Consider the following 26,797-nt stretch of genomic DNA (forward strand, 5'->3'; position numbering starts at 1 on the left):
CCATGACAGGAGAGCAGTGTGTATACTTTGTGTTGGAATTATGCTATTAGGTTACTGGAGGTCACCGTTACTGTTAGAACCTCTGGGAGTGGTTTAATACTCAATAAAACATGACTACACCTGCAACAGTTATTTGCATAATTGATTGATCTGTTGATATTTTTTGGGGAGGAATAAATCTTCAAATGCTTTTGTCAAAAAAATTTCCTTAACTATTTTAATAAACAAAAAATTAACTTAGCAGAAGCAGAACGCTTGTTAATAAACCAAATACAGATTATAACTTATTTGTTGTATTGATCTATTTTCTTTTGAAGTTAGTTTAATTATTTTTTATTATTCTATTATTATTTTATATTATAATGTATCTATATATCTTTTTGTGTTTCTGAAGAATTTTGTATGTTTGGTTTTACAAAGCGCTGTTTGACTAAAGACTAAATATTGTACCAAATAAATATATAAGTTAAATATAAAAGAAAAAACAATTATTAAATATTCACATTTGAGTGGTTCGATCCATAGAATTTTTAACCCTTAGGGTTGAAAATTATTTTTCTGAAAACAAAATGTAATCTTTCATCTCTGCACATAAAAATTGGTTTCCTATAAAACAGAAAAACAAGAAGGCAAAGTGTTTATTTTAAAAGTTGACTCCTCCCTGAACATCATGCCAAACTGTGCTCCTTGACCTCCAGTCTTATACAAACAAAAGTGTAAATGTCAAAGCCCAAAAAAGAGATTGTTTCTGTGATAATGTCAACCTGTTTTCTTCCTGAAAAGCACAGATTCACCGCTCCTTCGGTACACTTTACTCTTGGGTCTTGATCTCCTCTGCCAAATGTAAGCAATGATTCTATTTACCTCACTGGGGGCCTCTGAGAGGCATAAATATTTGCTCACCACTAAACCAGTGACTCATGACATTTTGGAAAAGGCTTTAAAGTGCGGCTCTCCTGTACGCTAAACATGACTTAAAGAGATGAGCAGAGCGCCGCCTCGCTCCATTATTAGTGTTAAAATACACAACAGGTGGGTAGTTAGGCAGACTGGCAGCTTTTTCCTGTGATGTGACGCTGCTGCTGCTGCTGCTGCTGCTGGAATAAAGAAGAACGCAAATCAAGAGCTACCAAAGAAATAAGAAAACATCTAGTTGGGATGTTGAAGTGTATCACAGATTTGAGGTCAACAAAAAAAAAAAAAACTTTTCGAGGTGAATAAAAAACAAAAAGGTAACTTACTTGCAGGAGAGCTGATTTATACCATGTATGAAGTAACAGTCGCCGCCATTCACACAGTAGGCCTTCTCTGTGTCGTTGCATTTTCTGGCGTGGCCTGAGCCTGGAGATAGCGTTGTGGTTACTATGAAAAAACACAGAAAAAAAAATCACATCAGAGACACTTGTTTTCATCTTCACCTTAGTTCATGTTTTATAGCTTTACTCTTTAGAGCCTACTCTTTAGAGCCTCACAAGGATAAATAAATGATGATTTAAAAACAAGATTTGTTGCCAAAGTAGCCAAGCATCATTGCACCCAGGGTTTCCATTAAATATGAACCTTGTTGTTTTTGTTATCAGTTTACCAGTCTTGTACCTTGACAGCTTTACTCATGTAATACACTTGTTACTCCACCAGCTCTCTTATTTTTCCGTCCACAAGTGTAATTGTGTCTTTAAGCAGTGTTGACATTATCTCGAGAAGTTCTACAAGCAAAGATAAATATTTCCCTGACACAGCGTAGGAGTTGTTTACGGCTTGACTCAGGTCCTTGGAATGGCCCAAAAAGTCATGTACCTGCACTTAGCCCCCCCCCCCTTCTCATGTTAGGGATGAAGTCTGCTTATCATGAGGAGTGCGGGGCCGCTTTGAGGGAAGCGCTGAGAGAGACGCACAGAGGCAGGATGAGGCCTGAGGAGAAAGGGTTGTGCTCTGCATGTCAGATACCAACACGTGACAGTACCAACACTGTAACTATGTACCGACTGTCAGATGAGATTAGCACCTGAGCAGAGTGTGACAGTTTGTTGGTATGGGTACAGAAGTTTCTATTTGGAAGACCTTTATAACCACAATGCATCAGCTCCAGCGTCCCAATGCTCAGGTCATGCAGAATGATATGACACGAGATAGCTTGAGGATTTTTCATTCAGATCTGACATACAGTCGGCTGTTTGCCCCAGGGACAGGATTTCACAACTCCCATCTGTAACGCATGAAAGAGCCGCTCTCAGCGGGTCGGAGAATTGTCTCTGTGTTGTACAGAAGCACACTTCTGGTTTAGCTAAAACAACAGAGCCAAATTCCCATGCTAGTTAGCATAACAAAGCAAACATCAGGATGACATCAGTCGGCACTTCACTTTGCCAGAATTAGTCAGCACACAAAATCCAAACACAATATTATCACTTGAAAAAGAGAGGCTGGACTGTTTTCTTCAATAAACTCAAACTGTTTTATTATCTGGCTGTAAAAACAGTCCTGAACAATTGTTCAAGATCGTTTTTTATTAGATTTTATTACACTGAAGTTTTCCCCTTCAATGTTTTTCTCATATTAACTTATTTCAACACATTATTACAATAATCAAACAAGCAAACACTTCAGACATGTGCTTGAAATAGTTAAATATGAAGAGAAATGATGATATGACTTACATTAAAAAAGCAAAAAATAAATAAATAAAATATAAGTTAATAAATTAAAAATGAAAGATTTGGGTCATGTGATTATAACAATATATAGAAGAGAGACACATGATCATTATTCAGCCAACTACATAATTCCACTTTACTTTATTACTTTTTTGTATTAATACATTTTAAAGTTTGATTTAATTTTTAGTCTCTTTGTTTCCCCTTTTGCTTCATTTTATTTTCTCTCCTTCTTTTTTTTTTTTTTACTTTGATCAGCAACAGTCCATGTTATCCCCCTGCTATCACTATCCTCTTGTCAAGGCTCCTGATAAGAACCCTCTGTTTGTGTCACTTTTGGCGCCCCCTGTGGACTAAAAAGCATTTTGCTGAATTTATCCTTACAAAAACATCTAACTCTGCTTTCTTATACCAGAGAAATGTATCACTCACTGTAAATATTTGATGTAGAAAAGGAGCAAAAAGTAAGGGCTGTTTTTTTAAGCTTGCTGTACACGGTATTGTCTGACGCCTACCCCCTTGCGGTGATTACAGGTGTTTAAAATTACAACATAGAAATGGTCAACATTGTCGTTGATGGTCTACTTTGCTTTTGTGGATCCTAAAAAGGCTTCATTGTTCATTTCAATTTGTTTTATAATCAGTCAAAAACTCCTCATAGGTGCTTTGAATAATTATACTTGTATGACACTAGTTGTTCCTCTTCCTGGGAACTCTGTAGGCTTTCAAAGGGTGCCACAATTCTGAACATTTAACTGTACGGTGCATCTTAACTTGTTCAAAGGAAATAAAGAGGACACCATAAAAAACAACACAGGCCTGAAAGGTTACCGGATATCAAAATCTTCCCATCTTTGTAACTGCATGAAAGCATTCATGTGGTTTTCACGCTGTGGCAGACATAAAGGTGTCTGTCAATCACGACCATCCACCCAAACAACAACCTGAGTCATAAATCTGCCACAAGTTTGATCTGATGAGCCGTGCTGATATGAGCTCTGATTTATCACTGACCTTTCATAGCTGCAGTTAAAAAGCTAATATATGTGGGCTTAAGTCATAATCTGTTATGTTATTGTTCTGCCAAGTTCCCTAGAAGTGATTTAATGTTTCCAACATACCAGCATTCATCCACTGCCACTTCAAAACTTTTCCAAAAACTATTTCCAGGTTTACCAGTTAATCAGAACTACCTCACCGCCACACCTGACCTCTTGCTCGCAGTGCTGGCGTGTAAAACACCTCGTAAAAAAAGATCAGACAGAGCTGTCAGGAAGAAGGGACCTGAAAACATTATAAAAACCTCCTACGCTCAAAATAGAAGCCTTGTGCAGTCCTCAACCGTAAAAACATGCCAAACAAAAGGCGGCAAAACAGGCTGGATCTGCAGCAGAGGCCTATCCCAGAATCCACTTGTGGGAGGGAGAGAGGGGAGCATCCTGGACAGATCATCAGTCCTCTGAATACATAGACAACTCACACACTCACACACACATAATCTGAAGTCCACCTGGCCTACATGTGGGTGGACTGTGGGTGGAAAACAAACGACCCGGAGAGAAGCCACACAGGGAGATGGAGAACATGTAAACTTCACACAGAAAGGATCAAGGCGGGTATTTGAACCCTGAACACGTCTTGCAAGGTTTATTTGGCTACTGGTCACACCTGATCTGTTTCACTGTACTCACTTTCTTCACTTGTTCTGCCAAGAGCCAATCAGAGAGGAGATAACTTCTTTAATATCTCACACTGCCACTTAGTTTAGAAGATTAACCCCTTCATCCCTGTTTCATAATTGCTTTTGATCTCCTAATAACCACTTTTGTCTATTTTAGGATCCATTTTACGCATCGGCTTCACAGGCAGTGATCCCAATATTAACATTTCTATGATTCATTAAAGATTCAGTGTACAACTTCCCACGTTCCCTCGGCCACATCTTTGTGAAATTAAGTTTAAAATGTTTCCAGAAGACAGCTGAAGTCGGAAAGTTTTTTTTTTACTGAGTAAACACTTAAACAAATCTTTGTAATCCTGATCCGTGAGTCAAACCCAAATATTCCTGACATTGGTCTAGCTTGTATGGTGACTTTAAATCAGAGCTACTCTTCTATTGTGCAAAGTGAGTAGTATCAGACCAACTGTCCTGTCCCTGTATTCCTGTGAGAAAGACTTTATCTGTCTCATGATGCTTTATTGTTCTGCACAATAAAAATGAGACAAATATGTATACTGGGAGAAGAAGCTCAGAGCTACAGACCTGAACAGCTGCAACCTGTTTTGTTATGCCATCCAGCTGAACACTTGCAGGTGGAGAGCCCCCACCACCACCACCACCAAGCAGACAAGGATCATTTGCCTAAACGACAAACATCACCTGCCTGCACTCAAGAACTTCAAGGAGCAACAGAAACACATTCCTGTAAATATTATGGTACCCTCGATGCAGTAAAAAGAATATGAATTGTTAGTTTTCTTCTCACCGGTCTCATGCTCGACTTCATCATTTCAAGGACAGGATGAATTTAAGTATCGGCACCAAATCGTGCCATCATCTTCTCAGGTTATACCTCAGAAAAGATCCATTTGCACCACAAAAATATCTGGAAATTAAATGATTTCATTTTGGTGTAAAATCAGACTGAAAAGGAGCTCACTAGAGTCTACTTGCAACAAAAACTATACCTGTAATGTACTCATGATGACCGCTGTTTCAAACGACAAGATAATTTTTTCACAACGTAGCGACATTCAACCAACATGTATAACAAGCTCTCAGCCTCAAAGATTGTATGTATCCCAACACTCTGAGCATTTACTGGCCTTCAGTCATAAACATGTCATCCAATCTATGATACTGCACAGTAAGTGTCCCGATTTTAATCCCTTCTCTTCTTTCCTCTGCTGTCCTCCCTTTTTTCCTTTGTGTCCTCCAGCTTCTCCCCCACAGTGAGGAAAGGTTCTGGTTTTCATACTGTATAATGTTAGTGTCACTTCTTGTCCAAAGCTTAAAAGCACATGTTCCACTATTCTGATTATTATGTCCAGTTTACAGTTAAAAGTGTGACTCCTTTGATTTTAACAGCAGGGGGCCAAAGTGAGGGAACTGGAACTACAAGGAGTGTCTATAAATCCCACATGTGGACCCACTTCAGGCTTTATAATAAAACTGTAAAGCTTGACAAAAGTATGTAAAATCCTGCTGAGCAGCAGTAAAATATCAGGGCAGGATCATGAGATGCCTCAGACTTATTGCTTCTCATTTTCACCTGCTACTTCCTTCAGCCTCGGTATCTGCTGTCATGAAAGTCAGAGGAGTCAAGACGGGCTTCAGTGCATGAGTCAGCGTAAAAACTGAGGGCCTGATTCACTAAAGGATTACACGATCTCTGCGCCTTCTTAACCTGTGCAAATGAGCCGAAAAGACATCATCGAATTCAAGAAGTGTGCGCAAAGGGGGGAAATGCTCCACAAACTGCACTGTCGAGCAGATAGCGTCTCTGTGTCTCTGTATGCCAGAGTTGTCTGCAATTGATCATTATTTGGAGCAGTTTGTAAATTTGACTTTACTATTTTTACAGTAATCAGGGGTTAAATAATCTGCCTGTGTACTCCCTCACATACAAGCTTTGCAATTTGTTGAGTCTTTTTCTCTCATTTGAACAAGCTGCTCTTTGCAGGGATATAAACTGCTGAAGGTAAGCTGTAAATTTAATATGAAAACAGATATTTCACTGCAAAGCAAAGCAAGAAATAATCTAGTTGTAAATAAATTCCCTTTATACATGCTTCCATTTGGTGATATTATCCATCAGCATCATGTTTCTTTCTAATGACTCGCTATGCAGACAACACACAGTTATATCTTCCACCAAAACACAGTAATCTAATCGCCTAAACTCTCTCGAAGGGAATAAGTTCTTGGATATCCCAAATTGTCATCCTTGAGCAGCAAATTACAAGACAACGGACACCTCATCCAAGTGACTTAACATTAAATGTAGTCCTATAAGCCAGGAATTAATGGAGAAATTCAGAACTACAGACGTTTATGAATATGAGTGCAGAGGATGTTTTGCATTATTATACTTTTGTCATTTCTCCTGCAAGTTTGTAGCTTGTACAAGAATTGTACACTGAGGCTTTGCCTGCTCCAACACAATGCATCATGGAACATGTAGGCACTGCTGGCATGGTTTGATTAGCACGAGAGCTCAGGCAGTAAAGCCTGCATTGGGGAATTCATTGATACCTTTGATTTCATTTAAAATCTGCATTGCTTGGAGTGCCACATAAAAAGTGGTGAAACTTCTCTTAAAAGAAGCAAAAACTTCAGACAAAGTTTGCCATGAAGTCTGGTTAATGATGGTCCAAGAACATGCACTACTTTACTCAACTAATTTATTTCATTTTATTGCAAAATCCCTTTTTATAGAGTAATTGTGCAATAAATTGGACCACAGAGTCCTGACTAAAAAATGTTGCTCTAATTTGTGGAGTCTTTGTTGTGCAGTTGTGATGACTTGAGTTTCTATTCAGCCAACACAGATGCTTTTTATCTCTGTCTTTCAACATGTTTGTACAACAAAACAACATCTCAACAATCCAATCCAACAGTTGTAGCAACCCGTGAAACCTCTTTCACCCTCTTGACTGGAATCTGACTGCTTTTACACATGATGAAATATGGAAGAGTCACAGAACCACCACATATACACTGGTAGTTTTCTCATTTATAAGAAACCCATACAAGGAGTGGTGCGTACAGACCCCGTCCCTGTGATGAAGCAGAACTTTGTTTTCTCTTTGAGGTGATCTGGTTCAGCCAACACAGTGTTTACTCAGCCTGAAACACATGTTTACTCCAGATTAAAACCCAACGACAAGCCCCACAATTTATTGACATGGCCCTTGATACATATACAAACAACAGAGGAGTGTCTTATTAAGGCTGTGTGATGCAGATGAATAAAAAAAAGAAACAAGCTATGAACTGGTGTGGTGGTAGGACAGCTCACTAGATAACTTGTGGGAATACATTTGCTGTAATAATGAGTGTAGATTTATGGTGACACAACAAATCTGCATAATGACTCAACACTTTGACTTCAATAAGAGTTGCTATCGCTTCCCTTTGATTTAGAGGAAATTGGTGCAGTTGGTGTTGAACTTCATGACTTTCATGTTCGTTTTGCTTTTTGTATCATGGCGTTTTGTCTGAGCGAGTTATTGTATGTTAATGGTGTGGAATCCAAACAGCTTATCTGAGTCTCATTTGTCACGGTCCAGTGAGGCTGCTGTGAACAGGGTTTCTGTTGACAGTTGTCATAACAACATGTGCAGTGAATGCTGAACATGATCATCATTGCCATGTCGAGCAGCTGTAGAACAGTTCTGCATGTGTCCAATAAAAAAGTACACTATCGTGGTGTGTCAGCAGGCTGTTCTTATTTACCTAGTGCTTACAAAGAGTAATACACTATAGTCTGTATACAGAACACTAATTATCAACTGGTTTGGACCCATCCCAGCAACACCAGATACTCAAAGCAACTGCAGCAGCCGTCCAGATTGTTGGAAGTCATGATGAGGCAGACAGTCTTATATCGTCCAATGGGGTTGGCCCTTAGCGGCCAGGGTCAAACAATGCAGGATTTCAATCATAGACTGTATAAAATATGGACGTAGTACACGTGACGTCACCCATCTGTTTCTGAAGCACTGTTTGAGGCCAATCGGCGGCGGCAGCCCTATTGCTGCTGTGGAGCCAGTGTGACATTAAGAGGCGGGCTTTGAGCCTCCTAGCCAACAGCTACAGTGTTCCCGCCTGTCAATCAAGTCAGCTGTGGTTCTCATTGGAAGACTCGTAATCTCAATATCTTCGAAATTGCTACGTTAGAAAAAAATTCTCCCCCTCACAGTGTGAGCCGATCGAGAAATGAGCTATCCAGACTACACTCGTCTTTTGTACCAGGCTGTAAACACGTTTATTTCTGCTGTAAAGATCAGCTTCTTTGAATTGGTGTGTATGTGGTTTCCGGTACTTCCAGAGCCAGCCTCAAGCGGATCCTTGATGAATTGCAGTTTTTAGCACTTCCGCATTGGACTCATATTTTTAGACCCGAGGTTGCTGATCGATTTCAACCCAGGAGATGAGGCTTTGAGTAAGGTGGAAAGCACAGAGTCAATGTTGAGTTACTCTCTCAACCTATGACCGTGTAATCTGTGTTCCATACTAAAGGAGACTTTAGAAAACTGAGATACATGAGAGCACATGGAAACAGAAAGTAAAGGGTACCTCAAAAAAGGCTGTAAATCCAAGTATTTCGTTTGGAATATTCTTCATAAATTAGTGCAAGACATTTGTATGACAATCAAGTTCAGAACTAATTGAGACATCTTACTGTCACTTCAGAGCTCCTCTCTTCCACCTGCTCATCCCGCTCCTGTCAACACTCACACACTTTGATTGCTGTGTTTGAAGTTATAATTACAACAATAAGTGGGCAGCACTTTTAACAAAAATAGCCATATCCTATTTTGAAATTAACCGTTTTGTTTTTCCCTTTGAGATTTTTTTGTCTTCATTGGCTGTCACCGTCTTTCCAGGGACAGCACTTTAATCTGCTTCTATTCCCAGGAGGAAAGGTGCTGATGTCGAGGCTAAAAATGGCTGATAAAAGAGAGAGACCTCAGACTGATCACAGTTATCTGAAAGTTCCCTTCTTGTCTTGGATTACATTCTCTAAGATTGGATACAGGTCGTGACCAGCATAACATCAAGCTTAATTACTTGCGATCTTTACATGTAACAGAGAATACATAAATATCACGCAGCACAATCTCCAAACTCACAGTGAGGACCAGAGTTCAGGTGTCTTTGTGGAGGCTGACTCTGCTTTTCTGACAAATTCCTTTAAGATCTTCCACTCTGCTAAACAAAGCTGGTTTACACACACATTTATGGCCAGACTTTCGTTAAGTTTGTCTGATTTTTTTAACCCCAAGTTTCAACTTTCCTGAGTCCCTTAGCCCAGGGGCTGAATTTGAATCTTGCAGTTGACAAGTTTCCTCCCGGTTAGCGAGGGCCACAGTGTTTAGCCATCAGCCCTCGCCAGTGACTTTGATTAATCCTTCATGGCCCGAGAACTGAAAAGAAAAGCTGGGGGTGCAAGCAGGACCATCTGGAAACCTTCATAAACATGCCTGTCTTTCCACGCTCTCCAAAGGATTCTAGGAAAATCGTAAAAATGAAAAGAGAGGTCCCCATTGCTCCGTTTTTTTTTCCTCTTGAGGCACCCTGTACATATGCAGCGGACAGAAAAAAAGCCCTCACACTGTATCCTCGCCCTTATCCAGCCCTCAACACAGAATTGTGTAACTATATTCATTTTCAATTGGCTTGTCTTGGGTGCGGAGTAAAACACATGTCCCCTAAATTTATGACAAATGTTGATAATTTACTTCAGCCTGGCTTAATCTGTTTCACTTCTGCAGTGCAATTGAATAGAAAGCCATCTCAAACACTCCCAAGAATGAATCTGATTCTGTGTTTGGAGGGAGCCAAGGCTGTGGATCGCTTCCATCTGGACTTTGTTAAAGCTTTGTGTTTCACTCTTAAAAGCAATGTTATCTGGATAAAAAAGTATAAATTATGCGGTTGATTTTGGAGGATGTCAGTGAGCGAGAACAGAGTGCAGACCTGGTCCATCTCTGACAGCGCGTCTCTGCAGTGAAGTAAGACAGATAAAGGGACATGGAGTTCCAAAAACTGAATCCATAGCCAACGCTAAGATAAAATCTTGAACTCATCTGTCATATAAATCCTCATTTATCTGGCTAATGTAAAACTAATGCCTTAAAGCCCTTGATAAATACAAAACTCTCATCTGACATGAAAAAAAAAGAAGTTAAACAAAATAAAAAGGGATCAGTTTTACAAGCAAGGATGTCCAGAGGCAACTCATAAGTCGTTATGAGTCGTTAAAACTGAACTCTACATATCCAATTTTCAACTAATCCAAAGGTCAGAAAACACTCAGATAGCAGTCAAAATTGAGCACACTTCATATAAAATGGCTAGACAAAGGATTACAGAGTCTGTGGGTAAACAATGTTAGATCGCAGAGCATGGCTAACAGTAGTAGAGCTAGCACCACCAGCTGCTGGTTCTCTATGAATTGTTAATATCCACCAAGCGGCAAACTCCGGTCTCAAACGATGAAGCCAATGCAGAAGTGATATAAACTGCAATACATCGAAATCCGCTTGAGGCTGGCTGCAGAAACACTAGAAACCACATAGATATGAATGGGAAAAGACGATCTTTGCAGCATTAATAAACATGTTTACAGCCTGGTTCAAAAAACGGCTTGGCCCTACAACGCTAATCTCTCTAATGGCACACACTGTACGGGGGGTTAAGAAGATATTAAGATTATGAGTTTTGCCCAAATAAGGACATGACTGACGTGACTCCCGGTCGGGAACACACAGCCATTGGCTAAGAGACTCACACTACGTCACACTCTGCCTAGTTGAGTTCCGCATTACAAATATGGCTGCTGCCGTCGATTTGCTTCAAAACAGCTCTCAGGAACAGATGGGTGACGTCACGGATACTACGTCCATATTTTATACAGTCTATGATATCCACACATCTGTGCTGTTTTCTCTGGTTGAGTGGTTATATGCCAGTTTCACCAGAACAGCTAACCAACAACTTTAGCTCCAATTTCTAGATCAAAATGCTGCCAGACCATGCTCGAGAAAAGTTGCTAAATCTAATTTGTGCTTGATTACATCTAAGTCGTAAAGTATTCTGGCAGTAACCATTAAACAGAGCTACAGCCCCATCTAGTGGTGGGTGGCTGCGCAACAGCTTTGACGTATCAGGTGACCAGCATTTAGAGCTAACTGTCTGCACCTTAATATCATTTGCACTATTATCTATCTACATTGTCCATTTTTAAACTGTCATTGCACTACCTGCTCTTTGTACATAGGATGTTTTTTTTCTTTCTTTTTTTTAACTGTATTTTATTATATTTTATTGTATTTATGTTTAAATTTTAGCTATTTAAGAGCTGGAAGAGAGAAACAGCATCTCGTTTTTGCTTTATGTCTTTGTATTTATAGTGAAAATTGACAATAAAAACCTTTGAATCTCTTAAAACATTAAAATAAAACTAAAGTTTAGCTTGTGAGCTTAATCTGGTGCCGATGTTAAATTGTTTAGTTGACTGAACATGCACATGTCTGTATACAAGTAATAACTTTCTAATGGATCCATTAGATTTTTCTTTCACTTCCTGCCTTTGTTCTGTTGTTTCTTAATTATTTCATTCCTTTGTTCATGTGAGGCTCTCATGAAACATCTTCCTTGTGTTAGTTTCAATGTGTTTTTTTCGCATAAGCGAGGTAGTGTTTTTCAACAGGTGGCACCATACTCCTATACCAGATGTTGAACTTGTTCTTTAATCAAATAACATAAATCAGCAGGATTCAAACCAGGAGAAAATCAAGCTAAGAGCAATAAAAATCGTCTGGATGGTAAAGTGATAAACGTCTTAAGCACAGACCCTTCAGGAGACAAATAAAGAGCATGGTTTCTGTAATAGCTCTGCCACCCAGACATGCTTTTCCACAAGTAGGTTTTTATGTAGCAGAAAAAAAAAACCTCTCTCTCCCCCCTGCTCCCCTCATCTTTCCTCTCCCCTCCTTCTGGCAGGGAATGTCGGACATGTCTCCTGTTACAGCCGGGACCATGCACGATCTTTTATCTTGATACTGGGGGCCAATTCATATTGCATGCATTCTTGCTACACTTGTGCGAGCTGCATTTTGTTCCCCTCTGTGGTTGTGAAAGAGGAGTGTCTAATCTGGATGGAATGAATAAATAAGATAAACAGATAGGAGGAACAGTAGAAAGGCCAAATTGGTAAGTGTGGTTTTGCTACAATAGGAAGTTGTTGACAGCTGGGTCTGATGTGGTGAAGAGGATGTGCAGTGATGATGCATGCATGAAAGAAACAGTTGTGTTCTTTATAAGCTTTTCCCATTGTAGGTATTGAATGGTGGTATTACAGCGCACAGAACATGAAGACGAATTACAGCAACAACAAAGAAAGATGGATATTAGAAGCTTGTTTGCAGACATATACAAAGAAAGATCTGCTATGTAGGAATGTGCCTTTCTTTCTATGAAAGATTTATACTTCGTCATTTGATTTTTTACTAATTAAACACAATGCTCGTTCCCTTTCATCAGATTAAGGAGCACAAGTTCGGACAAATGTAGGAGCAATGAAAGAAAGATAACAAACAAATGGTAAAAAAAAAAGGAAAAAAGATGGATACAGGAGTAAAGCGGGGAAGAGGAGGATTGAGAAAAGAAGATTTGTTGACAGGATCTTAAGTTGGAAAATATTTCTGGTTGCCAAAGCCAACACAAAACAGGCACGCACCTACTTCCACACATGAGTATAGGCACACCCAAGCAGTGGTTACGTGCAGCATCTGTGTCTTGGAGTTCAAATTGAGCAAAAGAGATTTCATGTCAAATACCCAAAGAGGAATTAAATTACTATTTACTTGTAGGCAGGACGCACCAAAGAGCCCATTATGAATGGAGGTGCACTTAAGGCGTTTTTTCAATAGAAAATTATCCACAATTCAAACAGCTTCAGATTGAAACAGGAGTGTTTAGAAATGAACAAAATGGAGCCTGCCAGGAGCATTAATCTACCACCCACTCTTCAGAAACACTGCCACCGCCACAACCAGTGTGTCTTCTTTTATATTCTTGTCTCCTATTACCATTTTTCAGTCACATAGCTGATATGCCTGGTCTTGCCTGCCTCAATCGTCTCTGCGTTGAGGAGAAATCAAAGAGCAGCCCAGTGTGTGATTGCACAACAGCTGCTCATGCGCTACAGAGAGGCAAAGTGTGCTCAGGAAGGGCAGGGTACGGTGCGGGTGCGTGAACGGGTGCCGCTGTGGGCGCTGGCGGGCACCAGAATGTGTGCAGTTGGCAACAAAGTGACACATGGTGTGTGTTTTCCACGGCACGGTTCCAGACAGGACCGATCCCTGCTCCTTGTTTTCAGAAGACGCCCGGCATGACGTTTTTTCTTTCTGCTGCTGCTTCCTTGCTTTGAGTCTGTGGATGCCTGTTGCTTTCATTTTCACACTCTGACCTGAGACACTTTTGTTTACTGCATCCTTCTGTTTGAATCTTTCAAAAACTTATACATGTGACTCCCATAGATGCTGAGATCAAGAGACAAAAAAAAACGTTCAATGAGGCGGTCGATGTGCTCCTGCAGGGACGTATCCTCAGGAATCTCACTCATATGCCAAAATTTAAAATCCTTTAATCAGTCTCTTTAGAGGAAAATCCCATATTCTGGGACATGTGGTAATCCACTTTAGAGCCACCCACCCTGATGGCATCTTTTGTCTGAAATCACCTGACAGACAGCAACACTGGTGGTAAAAGTCAGGGAGGCAGATTTGTGACTTAAAGGTGACACATTTGAACCTGAGGGCTAGACGGAGCTCAAGTGCCATTAAGCAAAACTTTGCACTGCTGAAACTTCCCACTAACCAAGTTCAGAGGACTCAATCAAAATCCTGTTTTCCTAGGATTGGTCACCGCCTTATATACATGAATGAACTAACGTGACAGAGTTGAATGAACACATCTAAGAGACAGTAACAGCAGAGACTCTGGTGGTGCGTAGCAGTCTGTAGTCTCCACCTTTGACGGATGAATGAGGTCTGTGTAAATGTGTGCAGAGGTCAGATCTCAAACATTACTTTTAATTGGCTCTGACACAGAATTAGGGATAAAATAACATTAACATAGTGCTTCCGTGTGACCTCTGCAGTCTGGATGTGAACGAGCTGCGAGGAGCGGCTAATTAAACCCAGCCGGAATTAGCTAGCTTCTGATTTAAATACTCACACTCTGATATTTCTTGCAGAAATATGGTGTTTAATAAAAAAAAGTGCAATAACATTTTGCAAACGTTGTAAAAAAAAAAAAAAGTAAAAAGTGTTTTTTTCAGAAAGGTTACAACATTCTCAGGCAGTAGAGTGAAAGTTCTTCTTGTTGACAAAAAAGGGGGACAATAAAAATACCATACTGGCTGTCCTGAGACTAACTGTCAGCCTGTGTTACATGTGATGCCCTGATGAAGGCCGTGTGTGGCTGAAACATGTTGGCTTCATTTCATCTGTGCGATTATGAGCTAAGCTCTTTTAACCACACTGAAGAGCCTTAGATTCACTTTATTATAATTCTTTGTTGAAGTCAAATCTTGTTTGGGAAAGTTTCAGTTTTGTTCTTTATGATTTTTATTTTTTAGGAATATGAGGAATATGATTTTAGCATCCAAGTAAGCTTGTCCTCTTACACCAAAGATTTGGATACATCTGCTGGAAACGATGATAAGAAAAGAAAAGTGGCTTTGAAAAAAAGGGTCATGAGGAAAGTAAAGCTGAGGCTGAATACCTACAAATCATATTAAAAACTCAAAACTCATTAGTAACCCTGCATTGATTGAAAATGTAAAGCATGTTTAAGTTTCAAAAACTTTTTCTAGATCATGATCACTTTAAAAGGACAAAGCGCGAGGCCTCCACATCTTTCCCTGTTGCCCTTCATCTTCAGCAGCTGGCCCTCATTTCTGATGAAGGGCAGACTCTGCAGCGAGTACCAGATACAGCAGACGTATACCATCGCTCCATATTTGGCTCTGGTGCTCACAGCTACAGTAGTGGCCAGCTGCTCGGACTAAAAGGTTTCCCCCTCTGCTGTTCCCCGAAAGCCTCAAAAGCACACGGTCTGCTTGTATGTGCGTGCTGCGGCCCTCCTTCACTCGTGTACACACACACCACCCACACACACCCGCTGTACCTTCTGAAACGGGGCGACTGCTGTTTTTGTTAGACAGCCGGACTTTTTTTGTATACTAAAGGATGAGTTCACCGTGAGTGTATCTGTGATTAAAGCGAGGCCTTTTCCGTCGCACACTTCACACCTACACACACTTAGAAGGAAATGGCGGCTCACTGTATACCTCCTGGAAGGAACTTACTCACCCCCTCAGACATGATGTGATGAATACAGCTGCAACAAAAGGAAGCAGCGTGATGGAGTAATGGGAGGTTTAGCATGAGAGACAGCTGTGGAGGCCAAACTATAGTACCACCAGCTTGAGCTTTAGGCAAAGGAATGGTAAGTATATGTTCCTCGTGTGCTCAAAGAAAACTTCACAAAGTGTGATGATACACGGGAGCAAATCTGAAAAACGCAAAGTAAAAAGGAGGAGTGGGGACTTTTTGTTTGATGTGACTGAACAATAGTTTCCTCACAGACCTGTTTGCAGCAACTGCAAATTATTACTGACTCACTACAAGTGAGCATGTATGACGCAATGATTCGATTTCGGGCCGTGAAGTCTCCTCTTTGAAAGCATTAACAAACGCCTCAGTGCTCGCTAATTTACAACCAGAATCTTGCACCGTCACCCAGAGTCAGGGTCACCATCATCATCATCATCATCCGGGAAAAGACCACCAGGACAGCTGAGGAGGAGTGGAGGGGGGGGGCTGAAAGAGAATCTTTTATTATGCTATTAAATTAAGGCCCAGATGCGTTGTTATGTTGGACCCAGGAAGAGTTAACAAAGCCGTGCACACAGCCCCTTAAAAAAAAAAAAAAAACTCATGTCACCTCCTGCTCACATCACTCAGCTCCTAGTGTAACAGCTGCTTCCGTCCACACACACATAGCGATATCCTCACTCATTCACACTGAGGGCTTAACTGTCCCGCACAACGCAGCCAGATTACCCTGGATGTCTCAAAAAAAGAGAGATGTGTTCAGATTTCTCGACGTTTTCTGCAACAATTCAGTCAAGGGCCCCTCTTTTAGCATCACTTCTGGAGGATTTAAACAAAGTACCAGAGCAAGCAGAGCACAATCAGGCTCCTATTTTTGTGTTTCTGACTGTTTTCTATGCAATTCTGTAACAATAGGATCCAGCAGCTGCCTCCTCTCTGACACATTAGCACATGCATGTCAAAGCCGATAACTCATACCATGCATAGCTGCTGTCATAAAGCCATGAATTACTGACATATTAGGCAGCTGATTTATGTCCTATATGTCAGCCACCTTACATTACTTTTCCTCCAAAGTGACTTATAGGAGTTGAAGGACGGCTCAGCAAACTGCGCTCACACTGCAGTGTCAGACAACACATAAATACACCGGAGAAATGATCGACTCTAGGATCCTTCAAAAGGAGGTTTACAAGAGGTTTGCCTTCTAGGCTTTTCTAAGGTAAACTAACATATAAGTGTAACCAGGTAAATATAACATGCGCTATGAAAACACACATGCCCAGGCGTGGATGCTTGTGAAAATATGTTCACCTACATGCCAAAAAGGCAGTCAAAACATGGAGGTGGTTCTTTTATGATGGGTTTTACAAGCATGCAGCAACTTATTTAAGATTTATGTTAAAGAACAGGGTTGCTTGATATTCATCTTGAGTTTCCTCCTTCTTTGATCTATTATTCCTTTGGATGATATTCAAAGCATACAGGGTTCAAGTCCTCCTCAGTCCTCAGTGTTCTGTATGTGCGGATTCATTTGAAGCATCGCATGCCATGTCCTGATGGATGCCCGATGTGTGCGCTTACGATTACTGTGGGCGTTCATCCCATCCTTGCATAAACTCTTCCATGTACTCTGGATCTTCCCGCTGTACCGGATGCTGCCCACTGATGCAGGAAAAAAAAAGGGGGGCCTGTAAACAATCAACAAAAACAACACGCATGCAGGCAGCGTGGGCGTGGTGACGTTTCTGTGAGTGCATCAGAAACTAAACATCACTGTGGGTGAACTCCAAAACAGGCGCGGATCTGTGACACGCTGCATCTGTCATGAGGTAAGACGCGGTGATGTCGGACTGAATAACAAACACTGTTGCTTCACTGAAGGAAAACATTTTCAAGAACTGCGGAAATAATGAATTAGGTGAAGTTTGAACTGTTTGTCTTTTGTCATTTGTTTAGAAATTAAAAACATCTTTGTTTTCCTGTTTTAGCCGCGAGAGATCGGTGGACACACAAACAGGTTTTTAGACTTCAACATCAGCTGATAAAGAGTTACCCTCAGATTCCAGTGTGATTAAAAATGTAAGTAATATTTATATAAAGAAAATGATTACTGATATTTGGCCATTAATTAACATTTCTATCTGTGCAAGAGCAGCAAGCAGTGACTTGACTCGCAGACTTGTTGAAGCGGCTTCCTCTATACCTAACAACCAAAACTAGGGATGGATATCTTTACATTTTATTGATACTGATAGCATTATTCAGCCACCATAACAATCCGTGTTTTATGGATGGCTTTATCAATTCTTTAAATGATTTAAGGGAAGGTGAAGACTGCAAAAAAAATCTTTAATTTGTTTTTGCCTGATAGTCATTTGTCCAACCCAACCTTGAAAACACCATAATGTAACTTTATCTCCCCTCTTTCAGTTTGCTAACTAGCTTACATCCTGCCTATTTCAGTCCAGCTGTCAACATCGGATTACTATTTTAAACTAACAGAACTTGCCATGAAGTTTAAGTGCGTTTATGCTTTGAGTGGACGAGGAGGAAGAGGAGGAGGAGGAGGAGGAGGAGGAGGAAGAGGAGGATGGCTGTCCTGCAGCAGCTTGATTTGACGAATGACTTTCAACCATAGACTGTATAAAATATGGACGTAGTATCAGTGATGTCACCCATCTGTTTCCGAAGCGCTGTTTTGAGGCCAATCGTCGTCGGCAGCCATATTGTTGCTGTTGAGCCATTGTGACGTAAAGAGGCGGGCTTTGAGCCTCCTAGCCAATAGCTACAGTGTTCCCGCCTGCCAATCAAGTCAGCTGTGCCTCTCATTTGAAGACTCATAATCTCAATATCTTTGAAATTGCTATGTTAGAAAAAAAATTCCCCCCCTACAGTGTGTGCCGATCAAGAAATGAGCTATCCAGACTACATTCGTCTTTTGTACCAGGCTATAAACATGTTTATTTCTGCTGTAAAGATCGTCTATTTTGAATTGGTGTGTATGTGGTTTCCGGTACTTCAGGAGCCAGCCTCAAGCGGATCCTTGATGAACTGCTGTTTTTAGCACTTCCACATTGGACTCATATTTTTAGACCAGAGGTTGCCGCTTGCTTTCAACCTGAAGAAAGTCAAAGGTACTGCAGTTTGATTTAATTTAGTGCTAAGTTCTGATGTGCCCGGCCATGCAGGTTTGTGTTCCTCTCTTGAAATAAATACTTTTGCTACACATACTGCATTTTTGCCTCCTCTTTATCTTTTGCTCCGGTCAAATGTTGCCAAACTTTAGATGTCTTTGAACGTTCAGCCATCATCACAAGCAGCTGAACACGAAAATTCTTCCTGTGGTTTAACACCTGTTATTACCCGTCTCTCTTTACTGATCTTCCAGTTGTGTAAGATGCTTGATTCCAATTGGTCAAAACCCCTTGACAACGGTTATTAACTTTCCCTAACATGAGTGACGCCACAGTAAAACTGATCACATGTCATGTCAAACCAATCCGCGGAAGAGTTCCGGCACATTTTGCTTCTGCTTTTTGACACCATAGACCGTAAGGTGAAGTGAAACCGCTAGTTTCTATAAGCACTATTTCCCATAACTACCTGCTAATGATACATTACCCCTTACTTGCCAAGCAATTCAATTTATTTATTTAAAAATGTTATTAGATGATGCTTTATTTCAAACTGTAACCAATTAGCAGCGATTAAAACCATAAAAGTCCATGCTAACAGCAACTAATCCATGTCTTTTGACCCTATCAGGTTACAACATCCTCTTTTTCTCCATGGAGCACAAACTGAATCCTGATTCTGTGCTCAAACCTGACAACAGACAGGAAGAAACTGGGATTCTGGAGCAATCTGATCGGCCACCTCGGAGGATCGCCTGTCCGGACCCCAGGACTGAAGGAGAATTTGAAAAAAAGTGGGCATGACTAATAGCTCAGTTCTTGATCCACAGAGCCTGACAGGCAGTTCCCCCGTGGCCTGTAAATACAGAACACTGGGCAGATGTGAAGGCTGGTTCCTCTCAGACATGGCTGCTAGTGCTGTTCCTTACCCACAGTAATCAATAGAGCCAACTGTTGTGCAGATACCCCACATCCAAGACACACAACTCACATCCTCCCGCGTCATCAGAGACGAGTTTATGTTGTCGTATGCATAATACGAGTGAGTAGGTTTTGGTTTTACGAGATAGAGATGTAGAAGGAGCGCAGGAAGTTGTTGTTTATCCTGTTCAAAGGAGTACTTACTGTAATGTTTCTCTTCCAGAGGAGATATGATGACTTACTGGAAGAACACAGAGAAAAGCTGTGGGAGTTTTAAGTCTGGAGTACGTCTAGTTGTTTAAGGTCACGTCGTATTTAACAATAATTTTCACTAAAAGGCCCGCAAAGGTTACTGAATCACTCTGTCCAAACATGAGTCAAAGTGCATCATAACAACATCTGGTACTTTTTCTTTTAAGTGTCCCCAAATTTCTTCAGCAAGAGTGACACCCGGGATTTTACCCGTGATTGAATCTCTCTACAGGCTCGACTGACAAGTGAAAACGAGGCTGCTAAAAGCTCTATGTTCACTCACCCATGGCAAAGAATAACACGTGTAGAAACAGACTGGTTTGAATTATCATAAAAATAAACATTTTCATTTTCTATTAAAGATTTAGACACAGCTGCTAAAAGAACTGAGCTAAATTTAAAAGAGTTAAAAAGTTATAGACTCTTCGGGGCTTTTTCCCTCCAATGGCAAATATAGTTTGTGTAACACAACTTTATGAAATGTTTGCTGACCAATGGATGTGTTTATAGCTTATTAAAGTGCAAAATGTTCTGCTTGCTGATCACTATCAGATGTTTTCTGTTTTTGGTCTCTTTTTTTTGGCATACTTCATAGGGCATCAGTGTAGCGCTGAATCGCTGCCAATCAGAACGATCCTTTAGTCCTTCAAAGTATGCTTCAATAAATGGCTATAAAGAAATAATTTAGATGATAAATCAGTGCAATGCATTGACAGAGGGAGGATGGAACAAAGCTGAGAGAAAGTACAAGCAGTTGTTACAGAACTTGAGAAGAGTTTTCTGGCTTCTCTACGTTACTTGTGAAATTGATAAAAAAGGTTTTACATTCTTTAACAAAACTTTGTACTCCTTACATTTTCAATACAAGAGTTTTACTTTTAATTTGCATTTTTGCCTTTATTTGATAGGACAGTTGAAGAGAGACAGGAAGTGTTGGGAGTAGAGAAACCAGGGGGTTGCGGTGCCTTCTCAGCAGTGGCCCCCAAACTGGGGAACGAGCTACCCCCCCATGTTAGATTGTCCCCAACATTACTGACTTTTAAATCCTGCCTTAAAACATATTTTCACTCCTTGGCTTTTTAACCCAGCATGAGAGTTCTTTTATTGGAATTTGATTTGCTCTTACAGTGTTTGTATTCTTTTTAAGTGTTTTATCTGTTTTATCATGATTCTTTTACTTTATTCTATTTTATTTTCTGACAGTGTTTTATGCTCTGTGTGTTTTTACTTATTTTACCTCACTTTGGAGCACTTTGCTAAACTTGATTGTTTTTTTTAAATGTACTATATAAATAAAGTGGATTGGATTGGATAGAGAGCAGAGAAGAAATGCAGCAAATGGTGGAGGCCAAGAGTCGAACTTATGACCGCTACGACAAGGACTATAGCCTCTGTATATGGGGTCACTCTTACACCGCTAGGCAAACGGCGCCCCAAAATGTACTTTTTCACCTTCGACCTTCGACAGGTGTCACATGTTGAAAATGATGATTTGAGGCATCAAGATGAAACAGGGTAAAAAGCTGCCTACTCAATGCAGGTTTGCAGCAGTGCCATGACTACCTACTACCTAGCTCTGTTGGCATCACGCCTTTGTACTTACAGAGTAATACTGATTTCTCAGCGTGTGATTTTACTTTGCATTATAGCAATGCAGAAGAAGATGTGAAGCAGAACACAACATCCACAATGCTAAATCACCATTCATGCTCCAACATTAATATTGCTGCCCCCGTCACGCCTCTGTTTCTAGTTCTGATGGCAGATCAGGGGCAGAGTGAATTCACCCCACCATTCTGCCTCCGCCGATTTCACATTGCAGACGAGGCATAACAGAGACGCCTTGCAGTGGCAATAAGGAAGCGGCTTTGAATTCAACCTATGGAGAGGAGAGGATACTCTCAAGAAAAGACGATACCTTCAAAAAATGTAACTTGATAAATTTAATATAAGGGGTCCAGAGAGTCAAATACGACAGTGGAGAAAAGGTGTAAAAAACTATAAGAAAACATGGAGGGGAGAACATTCAGCAACAAGAATATAAGCAAAGCAGACTACATCTTAAAAAAACTAAAATCTGTTTTGGGATATTCGTAAGAGCTGTGTTAGAACACCTTCTGGAAAAGATTCAAACCCTGGGTTGGAGTCACCCCTGACAAAGACGCATCCCTTCAAACAGTCTGTATCTCCATTAGCAGAGCGTTTCATGTTAATGGCGGAAAACTAAACTGTTGCTTTGTCCACTCAGTTGTAAAAGTTATGGGGTCACTTTGAGTTAGTTAAGCTTTACTTTTGTGACAGATATGGGACTCTGACTTCAGGACGGGGAGTGAAAACATGTAAAGGTCTGTGCACATGTGTGCGTGAGTATACATGTGTGTGTGTGGGCCAGCCTGCCTGCGTGCATGCATGCGCGAAATTGTTGCTGGTGGGCCCCAGCATGACTGCTGAGGTTGGAGCAATCATATGTTCAGCTGTGATTTCCATCAACACATTCCTGGACGCTCACACACTCTCTCAGCGGAGCAGCGCGCAGCACCCCCTGAGGATGTGACCTGCAGCCTGCAGACACATGGCTGCCTCGCCAGCGCTTATCACAACACAGCAGCCTGCAGGATAATGGGAGGCCTTAATCTGAAGCCACGTGGAGCCCAGCAAACTTTGACTGGTGTTGCTCTTTCACACTGGCCTTATAGAAAACAGTGGATGATATACTACACCACTCTGCAAAAGGCCAGCAGGTCTTACCATGCCAGACTGATTACAGGGGAGAGGTCAGATCAAATGGACAACAAATGGTCCCTGCTCGTCTGCACTGGAGGGGGGGCGGCGTTGGGCATAAGGCTGAAAACACCACTTCGGAAAAGGCAGTAATTGTTACAGAAAAAAACACATTTAATATTCCAAACCACTGGGACACACACGCACACACACTGGACCCTGTTACTCACTCTGTCAGGATGCTGAAAGTGGGGAACACAAACAATAAAGCACACTGAAAAAGTCTTGTGGATTAGGAAGGAAAACTTCTCCACTGATTGATCGCAGGTTTTTGAACCTCTGAGCACAGCCAGAGAGAAAAGAAGGAGAGAGAATTAAATGAGTCTTAAGGCTGAAACATTGATAGCAAGCAACTTAAACATTCAACTCAGCAGAACCTCCAACCATCTGTGCTGAATAATTATACAGTAAACTGGCGTTCAATCAGCTGACAGCGTGTGTTTCTCTTCCACTGGTCAAACAAAGAGACATGAGTAAAATCCCCCCACACACAGAGCCAATCCTTCACTGTTATTGGCAAACTGCAAGGCTGGCATGAGGCCACAGTGTACTGCATGCTTTAAAATGCATGAGGGATTCACTTTGAGTTGAGTTTCACTGGTTATTTTTTACCGCCCGGGGCAACTTGCACACCATGTTTCAGAGTTATGGGGGTGTCGCATTTGTCTTGCAACACAAATATTGATATGGGTCGACTAGGCTGAGTAATGACCAGCTGTTAGATGTGGTATTAATAATAAGGGTTATATATATATATATATTTTTCCTCTTTATGGAAAATGGCAGCAATTCCTTCATTTCTACACACTCCCATATGTTAAAGTGAGCTTTCACTTTTTATTTAAAGAATGTTTAAGCAGCGCATAAATCATTACACCTCAGGGCTATGTGTCAGCCACTCCTTCTGTAATTGATCCTATGCAAATCAGAGCAAAGCACCTATGTTCAAACTTGCTGATGAAATGAGCTAATGTGTTTGATAAAAGGTAAAATTCCACAAGCCAGCTACTGTTTGAAAGTTTGTTCCTCCATTAGAAAAAATAAGATATGGGGCGCTAGTGGCCTAGCCGTCTAAGCGACCCACATACAGAGGCTACAGTCCTCGTCACAGGGGTCGCTGGTTTGATTCCTGGACGGTCGACTATTTCCTGCATGTCTTCCCCCACTCTCTACTCCCTACATTTCCTGTCTCTCTTCAGCTGTCCTATCAAATACAGGCAAAAAGGCCAAACAATATAACTTAAAAAAAAAAAGAAAAGAAAAGAAAAAACAAGATATAGCAATGCTAAAAAAAAACAGCAGGACCTAATTTAAGGGAAAATATGCAACTTAATTAAGAAATTTTTGTATTAATCCAGAGCATCTTGCATCCTCACAACACATGTGAAAAAAGTGGTGCCTGGTATAGTGCAGGAGAGTGTGTGTGAGCTGCTGCGCTTGTGGTGGCTTGTGTTCACCATGTGGTGGAGCTGAGTGATGGTTTCCCGAAGTCTGCCTCCACCAGAGCAGACGGCAGGCAGGCAGGCAGGCAGGCAGGCAGGCAGGCAGGCAGGCAGGCAGACAGCCATGTGCTATGTCCTCTCTGTCTCACTGTGACAGCTACAATGATGCTCCTGTGTTCGAATGTACCATCTCCATTTGCTAGCTTTCACTGTCCGTATGACAGATTGCACAGCTAGTGATCACATTCACTCAGGTTTAAGATGTGTTAGCATGCTAGCTGTGTGTGCTTCAACACAGGTGGAAAAAAAAAAAGACACGCTCAGTTTTGCACCTGCATGTAGAAACAGCAGGGGGGGAGGCTTTCGGACGAAGCTAGCGAGCGCTAACTGCATCCAAAATGGGTGTGAAAGTCTCCTCTGCAACACAGCGGGCTCTTGTCTTCTTCCTCTTCATACTTTTCTCTCTCTCCTTCTCTGTCTATCTCTTTTTTTCCCTCTGTCTATACCCCAGTCTCGCTCTCTCTCTCCTAATGTCTTTGTCTGCTTCCTGTCATGCATTCCCTCATTTTGCATTTCCCCCCTCCTTTATTCACGCTCTCCTCATCTTCTTCTTCTTCTTTTTGCTCCCTCTGTCCATCTACATCTGCACCCCTCCTCCTGCTCTCTCTCCCTAGAAGGCACACACACATACACAGATAATACTGCGGCTACATGCTGCTTTGGCAACATACTGCAGCAGGCAGGCAGGCTTACTCCACTGCAGCCCTTTAACACAATAGAATTTCTCTCCTGACCTTAGGATGAAAGGCAGCTCTCAGTCTAATTAATTATATAAAATCAAGCACATTTGGTTCAAACTGATGCTCTAATGCAACATGTTTCCTAGGCAGAGAAAACCCCATTATTGCTGCAAACACAATTCATCTTTTTCTCTCAATATTTGCTGATTTCAGCCTTTTCACATAAACGTGACAACGATGGCACCATGCACTGTTTGCTAGCATTTCCTTTTGTTGACGTATGTAGTTTTTAAGTGAAGCCCTTCTCCTCCTCCTCCTCCTTCTCCTCCTCCTTCTCCACCTCCTGTGTATGGACATACCACCTCTGATTCGCCCCGTCTTGCCTTCTCCCCTGAAGCATGACGGAACTAGGCGTGCTCTTGTAACACAATGGGACTTTTTTATTGAACGGTGAACAAACACATTCGCACATACACAAAAAAACAAAAACACGCGGAGACAGACATCAGATGATCACGGTGCACGATAGGACGCACAGTGATGCCATTGTTTGAGAATCCAGGAGTGAGTTGAGGGGGTGTCAGTGCTGACAGACATCCGTGCAATGAACAGGCAGAAAAATGTGCAAAAAAAAGTGAATGGAATTCAACACAGTGGGCACAAACACACACAAACATGTCACGTGTTGTGCACCAGATGTACGGGTATCATGTTTAAAACTGTGTGTTCTGTGAGTTAAACACTGTCTGCCATATCACTGCGTTGTCATGTTTTATCCATTGTGGCTACTGTACTGTACATTACTTTGCAATATGATATATCCTTTGATTTTGTTGCATTACAAGCTCTGTTGCCTGCTAAGATCATCATATAGAGTTTCATGGGCCACCAGTCACATGCTCATAAGCCTTCATTAAACACAAACAGGTGCTACCACCAGGGATTCCCCGACCTTTGCGGGGTGCCAAGCATGATTCAACTCATTTTATTTAATTGCCATTAACATGATGGTTACTCTGTAATTACTGTTTAACAGATTAATTTTTCATAAATGTTAACGCCTTATGTCTGTGGTCGGGTTCTTGCGTCACCAACCCTTTAAATATTGCATGCTCATGAGTGAAAAGAAATATATCACTGCATGGGAATAAAGCCAAGTGTCATAACAAGCGTACAGTATAAGTCACACGATCTGGCTATAAAACTCCACTGAAGCTTTTTAGATGTCAGGGAATAAAAAAAGAGGCAATGTTCGGCCCCATTTAAATACAAGATGGATGACTTCTTTTCTGCACTATTGTTTGCTGGAGATCAAACTTGCATGTTAGAACTGCAGAGAATCTATGTGTTTTCAAACACAATGGGCTCTTTCTTCATCTGGAAAGAGCTGCGACTCTAATAATGCAGCTCAGCTTAAGTCTGCTAACGGTAAACAATGGCACTAAAAGGTGGCCTTGACAAATATAAAGAGAGGGAAAAGAGGGGGAGTGATTACACAGCCTAAAAGTGAATACAAGGACACTGAGTGATGACTAAACTACAGCTCCTCCAATTTCCTTACCCGATATACTTCTTGTGATGATGTGGAGACTTATACTCCTTGTTGTCCAGGTCAGCTTTGAGAATGAGAGGATCTCCTCCTGGAGCACCACAGGGAACCCTCCTTGGCCTCATTGTATTTCTAATCACTAACTCTCCAAAGACTGTAAAAGTATTGTGAATAAAGAAACTTGCCA

General features: G+C 41.1%; 1 protein-coding gene across 3 annotated transcripts in view; it reads right to left on the reverse strand.

The window, feature by feature from the left end:
• Positions 1–26,797, reverse strand: part of nrg2a (neuregulin 2a) — an 89,070-nt gene that overhangs the window by 17,844 nt on the left and 44,429 nt on the right. For all 3 annotated transcript variants that reach the window (XM_034683757.1, XM_034683760.1, XM_034683758.1), the window contains exon 4: positions 1,242–1,362. In XM_034683757.1, coding sequence (XP_034539648.1) covers positions 1,242–1,362 — 121 coding nt within the window. The remainder of the gene's footprint in view (positions 1–1,241; positions 1,363–26,797) is intronic.

This window comes from Notolabrus celidotus, chromosome 5 (assembly GCF_009762535.1).
Source record: "Notolabrus celidotus isolate fNotCel1 chromosome 5, fNotCel1.pri, whole genome shotgun sequence".
NCBI classification, from domain to species: domain Eukaryota; kingdom Metazoa; phylum Chordata; class Actinopteri; order Labriformes; family Labridae; genus Notolabrus; species Notolabrus celidotus.